Source organism: Dysidea avara, chromosome 5 (assembly GCF_963678975.1).
Source record: "Dysidea avara chromosome 5, odDysAvar1.4, whole genome shotgun sequence".
Classification (NCBI taxonomy): domain Eukaryota; kingdom Metazoa; phylum Porifera; class Demospongiae; order Dictyoceratida; family Dysideidae; genus Dysidea; species Dysidea avara.
Genome location: NC_089276.1, coordinates 27,872,855 through 27,887,450, shown reverse-complemented (window position 1 = coordinate 27,887,450; position 14,596 = coordinate 27,872,855). Strand labels below are relative to the sequence as shown.

At 38.9% G+C, this 14,596-nt stretch overlaps 1 protein-coding gene across 3 annotated transcripts in view; it reads right to left on the bottom strand.

Moving 5' to 3' along the window:
• The window catches only part of LOC136256953 (KICSTOR complex protein SZT2-like), a 45,033-nt gene that overhangs the window by 3,036 nt on the left and 27,401 nt on the right, over positions 1-14,596 (bottom strand). For all 3 annotated transcript variants that reach the window (XM_066050028.1, XM_066050029.1, XM_066050030.1), the window contains 20 exons: positions 11,661-12,646; positions 10,339-10,579; positions 9,378-9,606; positions 9,059-9,320; positions 8,341-8,912; positions 8,186-8,285; positions 6,249-6,363; positions 6,078-6,188; positions 5,906-6,026; positions 4,894-4,967; positions 4,816-4,848; positions 4,661-4,716; positions 4,529-4,604; positions 4,190-4,479; positions 4,044-4,140; positions 3,428-3,975; positions 2,692-3,384; positions 328-501; positions 208-282; positions 48-153 (listed from right to left, as the gene is read on the bottom strand). In XM_066050028.1, coding sequence (XP_065906100.1) covers positions 48-153; positions 208-282; positions 328-501; positions 2,692-3,384; positions 3,428-3,975; positions 4,044-4,140; positions 4,190-4,479; positions 4,529-4,604; positions 4,661-4,716; positions 4,816-4,848; positions 4,894-4,967; positions 5,906-6,026; positions 6,078-6,188; positions 6,249-6,363; positions 8,186-8,285; positions 8,341-8,912; positions 9,059-9,320; positions 9,378-9,606; positions 10,339-10,579; positions 11,661-12,646 — 4,959 coding nt within the window. The remainder of the gene's footprint in view (positions 1-47; positions 154-207; positions 283-327; positions 502-2,691; positions 3,385-3,427; positions 3,976-4,043; positions 4,141-4,189; positions 4,480-4,528; positions 4,605-4,660; positions 4,717-4,815; positions 4,849-4,893; positions 4,968-5,905; positions 6,027-6,077; positions 6,189-6,248; positions 6,364-8,185; positions 8,286-8,340; positions 8,913-9,058; positions 9,321-9,377; positions 9,607-10,338; positions 10,580-11,660; positions 12,647-14,596) is intronic.

Sequence of the window (14,596 nt, the reverse complement as noted above, 5' to 3'; positions counted from 1 at the left end):
AACAAAATAATGATGTGGTCTTAGTACACATGAACAATTTAACATACAAGGATTATCTACAATCCTCAATGGATGCTGGTTAAAGTAAAAACGCTCAAGAACTGTTTGGTTAGCTGGCTGGTTCTTCAGATTATCCAATCGTATTTGTTCCATCTATATACATTAAGCATGCCAGTTTAAACAATCACAAATTATTGACAATCATACCTCTTTGCTGGGAGGAGTGGCACATTTAGCCAGCAACCCAACATCTTGGATAGTTCTGCAGTAACTTCTGGCCTCCTGACAATAAGTATGACATAGAGAAAATTATATGTCTTCACTTACAGTGGTGATGGGTGCAATATCACTGGCATCAGTGTGATAAAATAATCCCATCTTTTGTGACATCACATGATGCATCAGTCCCGCCCTTTTTTGCTGCCATGACAACATCTTGTTAATATGCTTCTTAAAAATCATCACTAAATCTTCAGAAAGGTTGTACATGAAGAAGTCAGCCTGTAACAATATATAGCGTACATCTTTATCAGCGGTAACTTTTGCCACCCAAATTGTCACTATTATGGTGGCAGTTTAGCTAACAATATCTAAAAAACATAATTGTACTGTATAAAGCCTAACCTGGGTGGTTGACTCTTTGATTTAGATGCAAAATATGTGCATTCCAGTATATGTTAAACTGAGTGAGCCATTGTTAAGTATATACATAGACATGACGAAACACAGCAACATTTTTCCTATTGGATTATTTGCTAATTATCCAAAGTTTTCTGCCATTCTATAGTATGTAGATATTACTAACACAGAAAAGTTTTGAAGAGCTCACAAAACAAGGTTTAAATGATGTCATTTCCAGCCAACTGAGTATGGTGGCCTTTCTGATACTGCAGAGCTTTACAAAACATGGCCACAGTATGACAACTGGACAATGTCACAGCAGTGACGTACATCAACAAGCAATATTCCCCCCTGTTGTGCCAACTGGCTTTGACAATATAGGAGTGGTATCTGCAGAGGAATATATTTGAACACCTGCCAGGGAAGGAGAACGTAACAGCAGACCAGGAATTGAGACTGATGAAAAGTGATATGCTAAGCCCTCAAGTATTCAACATAGAATGGGGCCACTACAAATAGACCTATTTGTTTCTTCATTATAACAAAACAGATACCAACGTTTAAAGTTTTGGAGACCAGATCCAGGCACGGATGCATTCAATCAAGATTAGTCTCAGAGGAGGGGATTTGCCAACCCCCCTGTGGTGCCTGATTGCACATTGTCTCAGCCAAGTAAAGAAGAGGCAAGCAGCCAGAGTAGAAATGATCACTCTTCTGTGGGCATCCCAATCTGGGCACCCAACCACCCTAGTAGTACTGGAGAGCTTTTTCAGACTCCTTCCAGCTCATGAAAATCATTATTAAAACAAAGAGTGGTCTAAAGTAATATCAAAAGTTCATAACCTGAAGTCAGAACATCACAATGAGTCAGGGAGTACCAACGCTAGTAGCGTGGTCAATCTCCATTACATCACAAGAAATTCTCCAGAACCTGCAAACCTCCTCCTTGCATCCTGGAGGTCCAAGACTAAATCAAACTACAATTCATTGTTTGTAAAGTAGGCTCACTGGTGTGAACCGAGGAATAGAGATACAACTACTGGACCTATAGAAGACAATAGTCAATTTCTTAGCAGAGTTGTTTCATGATGGTTACAAGTACCAGTCAGTGAGCTTTTACAGGTCAGCAATCTCAGTGTTACATTCAAAAGTTGATGAACATTCCATTAGATAGGATTCCTTGATTACAAGGACACTTAAAGAGATGTGCAATGGGAGGTCCTCATTGCCAGGTATTCATGTTGGAGCAGTCCTGAGACATTTACAGAGTTGGGATAAGAATGATCAGTTATCACTCCACTCACCTCAAAGTCAGTGATGCTTATGGCATAAACTAGACCAGCTAGAATAGTGGGCCTGAGCAAGTTGCATAGACACTCATAACCATTATTTTACCACATCAGGTGTGTTGCAGGTCATCAAAACATCTTCTACACAAGGTACACAGAGGATGAAACTATATCTATCCAGTAGTTACACTACAGGTATATAATGTTAGAGTTTCAAGATACCCTTTTAGTCTTGGATTGGAAAACATGAGCCAGTACTATAGTCGGACAGTTTAAAGACATGTTTAAATGAGGCTGGTATCAGCATTGAGATCTTTAAAAAGCTCATTCTGTGAGAAGAGCTTCTAGATCAATAGCACTGGCTACATCATCAGACATCTTACAAACAGCAGATTGGTCATAGCTTACTGCAATTCAGAAATTCTACCTCCATTCTTCACAGAATGCAGATGATGAAATGTCCTTTAGGTAAGCAGTTTTCCTAACGTCAAACTTACCTGTAGATAGTGAGATGGAGCCTTCTGAAATGCAATTTTAAAATATCTCAGGGCATGTATACACAAGGAAGGTGAAGTTGAAAGTATTAACATTTCCGCCCTACATTAGTGTTTGAAAATTGTTGTTTTCCATTGTTCACAACTTAAATATCTGGTTGGATGGAAATGACGTCACTTGAATTTTGTCACGTGAACTCTTTTAAAAACTGCTGTGATAGCAATTATGTCTATAATATGTTGATACTTCAAATTCCTAATAGCATGCAGACATTATATTCCCTGACCTGTAATCCTTGTATGACCATGTAGACAAGACGTTGTCGAGGTACAAATGTTGATGATAGGGTAGCACAGTGAGTCATGGGTACCCACTTTGATGTGTTTGTCACTTTAGCTGTGTCCAGTGGCTGAAACAACTGCAGGGAACGTTTTGATTGGCTATCTACCCAGGCTAACGACCGATGAATTTCTTTGTTTTGAGGATCACATGATTCCTCCCATTGCTGTATGCTACGTCCAATCAGAGTAAGGCAATTATTTCCAACAAATGGGAGGGGCTCATAGTTACTAGAAGTAGTAGATGCAATAGAATTTCTTCTCATAAATCTTGATCTTGCAGGCTTGTGGTTGGCAAGATAATGTAGTGCATTCTCTCCATCTTCTTGTTTGAAGAAGGCATTGATTTGAATTTGTGCCCATTTGCTGACTAACTGCATCAACTCCTGAATGAATTCCCTGATCATGTAACGTCCTGATAGCTGGAGATTTAAATGTGTCATAGTAGGACAACCAGAGGATGAGGCATGCTCCAACACAGGTAACAATAACTGATCAAATACAGGAGTTAGTTGACCTAGTTCACCGTGAGCTGCTTGTTTCTGTCGCATTTCGTGCTCCTCTCGAATACGACGCTCTTTCTCTTTTTGCTGCCACGATAATTCACTAGGAGGTGGAGGACGTTCTTTATGCTTCATTACCTACAAGAAGCATAAAACTTGATACTTGCAGAATTGGTCTCACCTGTAATCCAGTAATTTGTCCCTCTACTGCAACATTATAGTCAGGTGGTGTTCCAATAGCATCCTCTACTCCTTGTATAATAGTCATGGTGTCATGTCGAGACCTGACTGGTTGACTGGTGGGTGTGGCTGCTACCCCTGGAGTAGTGGGTGTGGCTGTTACCCCTGGAGTAGTGGGTGTGTCATCAACAAAAGTATCCTCCAATATTGATGTTGATTCTTCTATGTCATCACCTTCATCTTCTAACACATTAGCTACAGGACTTGGCAGTAAGAATAGCTCTAATAGACAATCTGTGATGGAGTGACTGAAACAATTTATCAACAGAGTTCGTAACTCAGCAAAGCCAATATTTCCTTTCTCCCATATGTAAACACACAATGAGGAGTCATCCACCTTCTCTAAATATGGCTCTGGCTGATCAGTTAGTATATGCTTGTATGATTCATCAGATGCTCTTGTCAGGTTACTTGGTATGACAACACCAGGACAAAATGGTTGATACTGGCCAGAACTATCCAGTAATATCACAGACAATACTGCAATTCCTGAAATACAAAGCACAGAACAATTTAAATACACTACACAATCAAACCATAGAATGGTACAAAGTTACCTCGGCCCTTAGTTTGTGGACGCAGATAAAGAGATGTGTGATCATAAAGGAGATCAGGTGATACATTTTCAATCATTTGCATAACATCAGCTGGAAGCTATAAATTAATGACGGTATTATTAGGGGTCACACAACTTATGACAAACCTGAAAATAATTTTGTGACTTCTCTGATGCATACTTTGGCTTCATACAAAAAGTGCTCATATTTTGAAGAAAATAGAAAGCCAATGGTTGGGCATAGTCATGTAACAACTTAGGAATTGGAAAATAAAGTGTATAGGTGGGTGTGGCTCCAGCAGGTTGCAGAAACGATACATCTTCTAGGACCAGTTTGAGTGTTCGATTACGAGCATGATATGTGCACATGATCTCCAGTACTTTGTCATCAAGCTTACGAGAAATCAAACCAACCAAGTGTTCTTTCAACTTGTCACCTATACAAGGAGTGAAATGTGATGCATACACTATATGGAAGGATCTTACTTGGTGTACTGATACCATGCAATTCCAGTACTAAACTTTCCCGCAGTTGTCCTTGATTAGATGACATACTGTGTGGCTAGCAATGACATGTAATATAGTGAGTTTGCTAAGAAATGACAAAGAACATAATACCTCATCTCTGTGTACTTCTGAACTGCTAAATGGTGCACTATCAGACTCCAAAGAGTCTATTAACACAAAGAGAAATAAATGGCAAGAATAAATAAATATTTAAATTGCTACAAGTATACTTGGATGATATTTTAATCCACCACATATCTTCTTACCTTCAGTGGTTACTGCAACATCTTTAATCGTGTCTGTGGTAACATGATATTTAGTAAACGTTATTTACAAATACTAACCCATAGTAGTATTTTGGGATATAGTATCCATGTATGTCTCCTCCTCCTCCAAATTGCACAGTGACTCATGAATCCTAAAAATAATAGCAAACAAGCAAATTCAAATCAGAGCATTACAGTACTGAAGCTAAATACTCGGCACAAACAGCTGAGATTTAGAGCAAATGGAAATGAACACATTGGACATAAGGAAAACATTATAAGCACAATCCATAAACAAAAGAATTATTGATAACTTAAAAGTCACGATCAGTTCTTTATAGTAGAGTGGCATAGCACCAAATAATGAGCATTTCGTGCACTTTGTGATACAATTAAACCACATAAATTGTGCTCCTCGCAACATATGTTTCTTGATATAGAGCCATCACAGATTTGACCTTTGGTGACCTTTAGAGCCGTTTTCAGTGAAAATTAATCCTTTTTGTCTTTATCTCCCTGAGGCATTATTTTACACTGTTAAAACATGGTATCAAATTAAAGGTGTTGATCTAAGAACTATATTGACTTTTGTTTGAAGTTTGTATCTCATTCCACTACAAAGTTATGATCATTAAAGTGAGTCATGAAATTCTTTGCCCTTGGGGTGTAAATTACTAATGGGAAACTAATTCATAGAATTTCATGGTTGATATAAATGATCATAACTTTGGAATGCAATCACCTATTTACTTCAAATAAAAGCCAAGTATTTCGTTTTAGCAGCACCTTTAATTTGAAACTGCAAAATGATGCCTCAGGGAGATAAAGACAAAAACAATGAATTTTCAATGCAAATATAGCTGTAAAGGTCACCAAAGGTCAAATATGTGATGGCTCTATATCCAAAAAAATAATTCACAAGGAGTACAACTTACATAGAACGTTTATAATTGTATAAAAAAATTGCACAACTACAGCTGTATTGCACTATGCCGCTCTACTATTGCACATGTCCCTCTGAACACCAATTGAATTATGAGCATTATTGTATGAATATAGGAACTCATTGATACTATACTGATATTGTTACCTAAGGTAGTATATAGCTTCTTGTATATTAGGATCAATTTCTTGTACCACAAACACGTTGTCATGATTAGTTAGCTGAAAGGCATCAAGAGCAGCTCTGGCAATATGTTGGGCTGTCAACACTGTGAAAAGTACAGTCATTGTTGTTATAGTACATATCATACACTACTTACACTTCAAAGAATCCTTCAACCTCCAGTGTAGAGCAATCTGATGGGACCACTGAGACTGACAAGCAAATTGTGAGGCTCTAAAATCAGATGGCTCATGTTGGGACACTAACTCTGTGATAAAATGTATTAGTAAGTATTACATGTATATTCCTATAACATTATGTCAGATACCTGATCCAGTATTATTAGGAGAAAAATTTTCATCTACCCACGCACCTGGAGCAGAATCTGGCAGTATCAATGGACTGCACAAACGAGTATCCAACATGTCTTGTAGCAGGTAAAACTAGATTGACAAGTATCACATGAACTTCACATAGTACCACCACACACATACCGTATAGCGGGTTATTTTCGAAACAGAAAATTTCGCACAAGAAGCAAAATCTGAATTTCAAAGGATTTTAATTTCAAAGAGTGTATATTTCGAAGTCTGGATGGATTTCAAATAAATGGAAATTCGTATCACAAATTATGAAGATGCGTGAATGTTTGCCAAAAACTGACTTACTGATGGAATAACCCCCATCCCTGTGCACTGGAGAGAAGACTGAGGGAGTTTCGAGTGGAATAAATTCACTGGCTCGCATGCTCGATCGTAGCTAGCATAGATTCTAGAGCAGACGGCATCAATTCCCATTCTGGATCACCTGTTTTCTGGTTATTGGCACAGTAATGATACAGTTTACCCATTACCATCAGTAATACTGAGCTAAAACTTGAGGAATAAACAAGCGAATCACCGAAAGTTGGATTGTTGCTTTCACTTGTGGGAATTTATTTTCAAAGAACAACCGGACGTGGGGATTTATTTTCGAAGAGAAGGGTCTCTTCGAAATATCCGAAAATAAAAACCTTTCGAAAATTACCAGCTATACGGCACACATGCATGCACACACACTATATGTATAATAAAGTTGAATAGTTGTCTGTCTGTCCGTGATCCAGCTAACTGCCAAACCGTAGAACCGATTGACCCCAGATTGCTACATATTAATCACCATCAAACTGGCACTAAGGAGTTTATTAATAGAAATTGCTAGCATGCTCCATTAGCCGAAAAATTGCCATTACCGCAAGTTCATAAACAGGTTTTTCAAGCACAGATATTTCTCACTACATGGAGTGGTGATTGCAGCCCTACGCCATTGATCTACGATACAATTCACACTCTTTGGTGGTATTTACATGGCAATTTCTACTGCTAGGGTTTCACTATAGCATAGAAGTATTCAACATTTTCTGACATGTTCCACACCCATGTTTCGTCAGCAATTAACTTCAAATTCTACAAGCAGTCTCTCTACCCCAAATAGTCTATCCTATGGTGGAATAATTAATTCGTGCCTATAACTAATGAACTAACCTTACAATTCAGTAGGAAGGTAAGCAGACCAAAAATTTTGAAGCATAATATTGTGAAATTACGGAAACACCTGTACCTTGATGTCCGTTGCTATGTCAATTAGTGATGATGTTAGATGCATGTGACGTGTTCTGTGCTTCTAAACCAGAAAATAAGTGGATGAAAATAGAAACAACAATAATGAGGCATCTCTGGGGTGACGTCCGTTTAAATACATTAATGCGAAACTTGTGAACTCACGTGATATCTTCATGTATCTTTAGCACTAGGAATACAGACTCCGGAGAAGGGTATGAACAGAGCAGGACAGAACTGATGTGAAGAACAGCTTTGAGTGAACCAAAGGCAAGACACAGATGTAGCTAGGAAAATTGGCAAGTAGCTACTGGGGCTTGGAGTGAGGGGACACTGAAACTACATTTACTAGAACTTATAAACCCTCCCAAGAGATGTAGTTGCACACACCCATGTGTGTGTGTGTGTGTGTATACTTGTATTCAATGTACAAGAATATACATAAACTTGCATCAATTAGTATTACAGTCTGTGAGCTTGATGGACTATAGATATCGACACTAAATTGCTTAACACACACACATGTATGCTTCGGTATAACAAATATAATACAGCATTCAACACCTGCATGAAAGGCAGGCATAACATTATACCGATCACTCAGTTCAACCTGCATGAAGGGCAGGTACCGCTGCTAGTATATATATATATATATAATTATGCCCACCTGATTGACTCTACAACATTTGTCAGCTATACCAGTAGTCACTTCACTACACAAGTCAGATAATCGGTTCTGTGTATCCTGGTCCAGTATTCTAGCACTCCTATAGGATATCACTCAGCAATGCGACCAACATACGATTATACACAAGTACTCACCTGGTATGGAACAACACCTTTACTGTATTATCTGATTCAGATACTTGTATTAGCAGCCAAAACCTCACTGAACCACCCTCCTCCACAGAGTAACACTGACGTACATTATGTGTCTCAGACACTGCTGATAACGAGGTCATGCTGTTACTATTACTAGCATCATAACCACTAAACCCCTCCCCCTTTGATATCAGACTGCCCATACTACTATAGTGACTAATTGAAGGATGAGATGGAGCCACTTCATCTCTTGGTGAAACTGGTTGACTGAACTGGCTATCAGGAGTCAGCTGACCTGTAGTAGCATCACTAGAACCAATCAAATGATGTGCTGAGACTACTGCTGCACAGGAGAAAGCTCTGCGGTGACCTTTATAAGTAACATGATAATGTTTTGGGAATGACTCCCTCCTTGAAAGACTGTCCTCCATATTGATGTCATCTTGACTGGAAATGACATAATTCTTAACAATGTGATCTTGTGGTGGAGATGGTGGAAGGGGCAGCAGATAGTACCACCAATCAGAACACTGCTTTAACTGGTAGCCTTCAATAGCCAAAGATTCAAATTCCTAAGGAATGCAGAAATATGTCAGTCAATATAAGTGTAGAATAGCTACGTATATAACCCTGACACTAGAGTAACCACCAACTTTGGCTGTTTGGCTGTTTTCTATTTTGCATTTTATATTCACAAAACCTCACACTGACTCCTCACCATAATAAACCTGACCCTACAACGATCAGGCCCAAACACAAACTTCAGTGGCAACTCAGTCAATGAACAACTGTGATGAAAACTGACATGACCTTGAGTCACATGATCTCCAATTGTTAACAGGAAGGGATGCGTCATGTAGTTGTTCTCACAAGCTAATGAAATCATTTCATCTTCTAGTAACCATAGCAACCATTCTTGAACAACACTTATTGACTTTTGTTGCACCAATGGCAGCTCTGACAAGAGATCACCTGACCCACTATAAGTAATATAATTTATTTCAAACACCAACATATGTATTTAATGAAATATTTACCTTTCATCAAATACATCATCAGTAGAAGGTAAATCTGAAGTGACTTCACTGGTGGGTGGATCTATTGATATAGACTTACATTCAGAAGGGGATAACCCTGATTGAACACGTGTTCGTGATGATGGTGCCATGGTGGGTAGTTGAGGAGGTGTTATAAACGATGTTGTCTCCATGGTAACACTGTATGAGCCACTTCCTAAGGATGAGCCTTCACCATCTAGTAACAATTCTGAGTGGAAGAAATATAACATTTCTCACTTATATGTGTATTGAGATGAAGACCAATCATAATAAATTATGTATTGACATACTGTCATATACAACATAATACAGAATGGCACGTCAAGTGAGGTTTGCCTTGCTGATACTGTATATGGGCATAACTCCACGTATGCCTACACAGGCAGTATCATATATGCCCGATAAGTATATAGGTATGGCTCATGAAGCAAGCTGGGCTGCTGCATGACTAGAATATATATAACCAGGCAGAATGTGATGACCCAGGTAACCAACCCGGTATCAATCCTGATTCAGATATTTGAAAACTTGGATAATCGTTTCCCTTCCAGGTAATACAATTACAAGCTTAAATGCTATAGGTGTGTTGAAGTTCGTAGGTATAAACCAAGCTATGTAAACTACGCCCATTAACTGACTGTATATAAACTTACTTGTTTTGATAAATATCACCTGTTTACTAAAAAGACGCCAGTGGAGTGCTCTGACTTGCACATTATTCAAACCATACAACACGTAGTTAGCAGTCTGGACTTTTCAGCCACTTGATTTTTGAGATGGAGATACTCTAATAGAACAGTCAATACAGTACCTTAATAGAGCAGTCAGTTAGTTCAGTACAATTTACACTTTCCATCAGCATTGTCAATATCAGAGGGCTACATTACATTACTGGTTCTGCACTGTACTACTGCTCCATTTAAACAACATAGCTGCTTACTCAGACAAGTTGGTATACTATCCATGGGGACATCTTCAGTCATCTCTTCAGTAGTAGTATTGGTGACATGATAACTGATACCAAGGAATAGAGGAGGGTGTGTCTCTGAAGAAGCTCTCTCCTCATCAAACCATTCCTCCGGTAACATTGCTTCATCACCATCATCATCATCATCATCATCATCGTCGTCATCATCATCATCCTCATCATAGTGGTGATCACTGGTCTGTTTGCTAGTATCCTGTGTATATCACAATTGATGAACATACAGTATAGTAGTGTGTGCATGTGTGATGACTATTGAAGTATTAATGCAACAATTGGAAAGTTATAAAGATTAGTTAACAACAAATTTGAAATTGCTTAAATCAGTGAAAGGCTAGTACTCGAAAGGTTTGTATCCTGTTTACCATTTACCACACCATTGCATATTTAAGTACAAGATGTCACTATCACAGCAACTGCTCAATTAGAGTAACTTACCATTCTATTTAGCTCTGAAACAACTAGCGATTTTACCATTCGAATCTTTATGAACAAAACAACTGATTATTCAATATTATTCTTTAAGCATCAATAAGCACTAAAATCTTTGTTGGGCAGTAAGGTAAAGCCTGAGAGTTATTTCTATCTCTTCTAAAATTCAGTGTGAATATACCACTTGTTCACTATCTCAAGCTTCTACATTGTTGAATATTTGAATAGCATGTTTACAAATTGAATAATGACATGCTGACAGAATAGTCAAATATCCGAATAATCATTTCAGCACTAATTCTAATAACAGAGTATCCCTTTTGCGCACGCGGCACACACACATGCACGCACACACACAACACACACACTCACAAAGCCTCCTGCAGCTGTGCAAAGTACAACTATTGTCACCCAACAAACCAACACTGGGATGCCTATGCACCACTCAAACACTTGAGTAATCCAAAGGAAGGCTGTTTAGGTTACATGGATAAAGGCTGTGCAACTCAAAGACTTTAACAAGAGCTGTTGGACATTTTCTTTCCCAGTTGATACTAGGTTACAAGGTCCCCATGATACAGCTGAGTAGACTGGAGTAATGTGCGTAATGGTTTGTACTCAAGGAAGGAAACAACTTGGGAATTATGGAGTATCAAACCTGGAACCCTACAATAACCATACCCACACTAGTGGGTTGTGCTGAACGAGTACACACACATGCACACACACACACACACACACACACACACACACACATTCACATATATGCACACATGCACAAACACGCACACTAGCATGCACATATGTAAATATGTGCACATACACACACACACAACTATACTAACCACAGGAGGTATAATTGAGAAGTAATAATACCCACTAGTACCAGGTATAGCATGATAGTAAGCTCGTGATAACATCTTCTGTAATTGTTGTTGTAACTCCTTACCCCAGCCAACACACGGCTGATGGGATGGACTCAACAAAGAGCTACTCTTACTAAGTGACAATGTGAAGTCTGATGTGTCATCTTGTGATCTCAACAAGTTTATCATGTGAGCATAGTTAAGACCACTGGTAACTGATGATGGAGTGTCAACACCAATTGTCTCCAAGTCTTTGGGAGTTTGATGACCATCGCTTACTACAGTGGAGTGTATACAAAGTGTGGCAATAAATGGAGTGATGTCAAGCCTATTGCTTCTCTTCTCGCACAGTTCAGTAACCGTTACAAAATCACAAGGCACAATATTAAGCCTGTTCTTCAGCGCTGAATACATGGCATCAAGGAAACACTGACTGTGGATAGATCGTATTTGGGAACATGTCACTGACAACTGGTGACCAGAGGTACCAAATAGTATACCAGGAGATGTAGGTAAGGAGATATTCTTCAACAAGTCTTGTGCAGGTTGGTAGAACACTTGCTGGTAAATGTCAGGGTCTAATGTAGGAGGTGTGGTCTGCATTGGATCTGGACACATTAGTAAAGATGATGAACATTCTACCACTATGATTGGTAGTAGCTTAGCAACAAGTGACTCATCTCCATGGAGACTGATGAACCATGAAGGAATAAACAGTAAGTGGATACTATGTTCCATTTTTCTAACAAAACATTTCCAATTATCATCTTCACGTAACATCTTGCATTGGTCATTAATGTCGGCAATGGTGAAGAAATTTTCCAACTCCTTAGACTGACGTAATCGATCCAGTAAAAACCCACCACCCTTTATTGGTATCTGATAGTTGCATGCGCTTAGCAATCTGTCGGTAATCAGTTGATAAAAGACAGAGTTAATTGGAGATACAGTTTCATCTTTGATATCTGCCAGAGAGCATGTGTGTAATAGTGTAGAAAAACTACACGCACTACAAACACACACACTGCACTGCACTATACTACACTACACTACATGTATGTATACACTAAATGTAACACTTTCACACCTCAGATCAAAGGAACCACCCAGGCTACATTTCGTATGTAGCCCAGCTAGCCGGGCTACATACAAAATGTAGCAGGGCTACAACTGGGCAGTGATTATATAGACGTTGAGGCTAAAATCGATTGTGGGGATTGATTAATACTCACATGATTAGGATGCACGACTTGGATTTCACCATGAAAACCACTCAGGCAGAGAGCGTTTTGTTATCCTCGCCATCCTACGAGTTGAAAAACGTTGGGCTAAGGTGAGAACTAGTGCTATAGCTTATTCACTGATCGTTTCCACATGTTTTCGAATACAGACACACCCCCATCACGAAGCTACCACTCTGCACAGAGTAACCACTCTACAAGCAAGCTTACCTATCTAGGCTCCGTACCTTTTCCATAAATGATTCAATAGCACTAATTAAAACATTAAACTCGCATAACCGAAATTCTCCATCATATCTCTAGAATATGTCCATTCATCATAACCGAACATAACCAGAATGTACCAGCTGCTGACCCACAATCGAAAATTTTAGGCATGCATATATAATAAAAGTACACAAAAAAATTGGAATTTTCAACTAGAGTAGGGACCATAGCACATTGATAAAAGTACTGAAACCAACTGGAGTAGTGCACGATATTTGGAATTTTCAACTTAGAGTAGGGACCATAGCACATCGATAAAAAGTACTGAAACAAGCTGGATTAGTGCACGGTATTAAAAAACAGTAAAACAATAAGAAGTGTTATATCCCTACTGTGTATTTCCATTATGGTATCTTGAGCACAGTAGGGATATAACACTTCTTATTGTTTTACTGTTTTTTAATATTGTGCACTACTCCAGCTTGTTTCAGTACTTTTTATTGATGTACTATGGTCCCTACTCTAAGTTGAAAATTCCAAATTTTTTTGTGTACTTGTTTGTTAACTTCTTTTGTAAATAATTATTATGACTGGTGAACCCACGCATACCGCATCTGAAATGGCGCCGCATGCCACAGCTATATCAATATTATCGCCTGAAAAGTGAATTATCAATTACACTTCGTTGTCAGCTAGGGAAATTATCTAGTATGAATCAAGAACTGTTCGAAAAGCACCTAAAGTAGCTACCATGAAAAATACAGACAATTTCCATTACGAAGTGAAGCCATCGCGTGCTACCGCCAAATCAACACGTTTCGTTGTCAGTAAAGATGAATGGGACACAAAGGAGGACACTGGTAAGCCATGAAGAATGCATAGTATGCCAAAAGGCACATCTCGGGCCGAAGTGACGTTGAACAGTGAAATATCAAGCCCGTAATAGCCTTAGCCGTTACCGAGTTATGCTTGTCTGAAGGCATCAGTCAATCAGGCAGTCAGTCAGTAGAAATTTTCATTAAACAATTTTTTTAAAATTCTGTAGCAACTTGTTGAAAGTGTTTCGGGTCAATCTGAAAGCTTGTTTGGGCTTAGTTTTACCTAATCAATACTGCCTCATCGTTGTCAGGGAAAATTGAGGCTGGTTTTTGAATGATGTCATTTCATGGGCCACGCCTACTCCTTTGTGGTCCCTACTATACAGTCTATTTGTACTGTATGATATCCAGTGGCTGCACTCGTATTGGCTCGGGTTATTGATCGCCCTGTACAGGCTATCAGCCTGATAAGTGTTACATATTAGCTGTAACACGGGGAATTTAGGCTTTGCCTGACATGTATTACCCTCTGCCCTCGGGCAGTCGGGCATACATATCAGGCAAAGCCCTCATACCCGTGTTACAACTATTACATGTATACACTAAACACACATGCACAGAACACAGACATGCACAAACGTATATACAC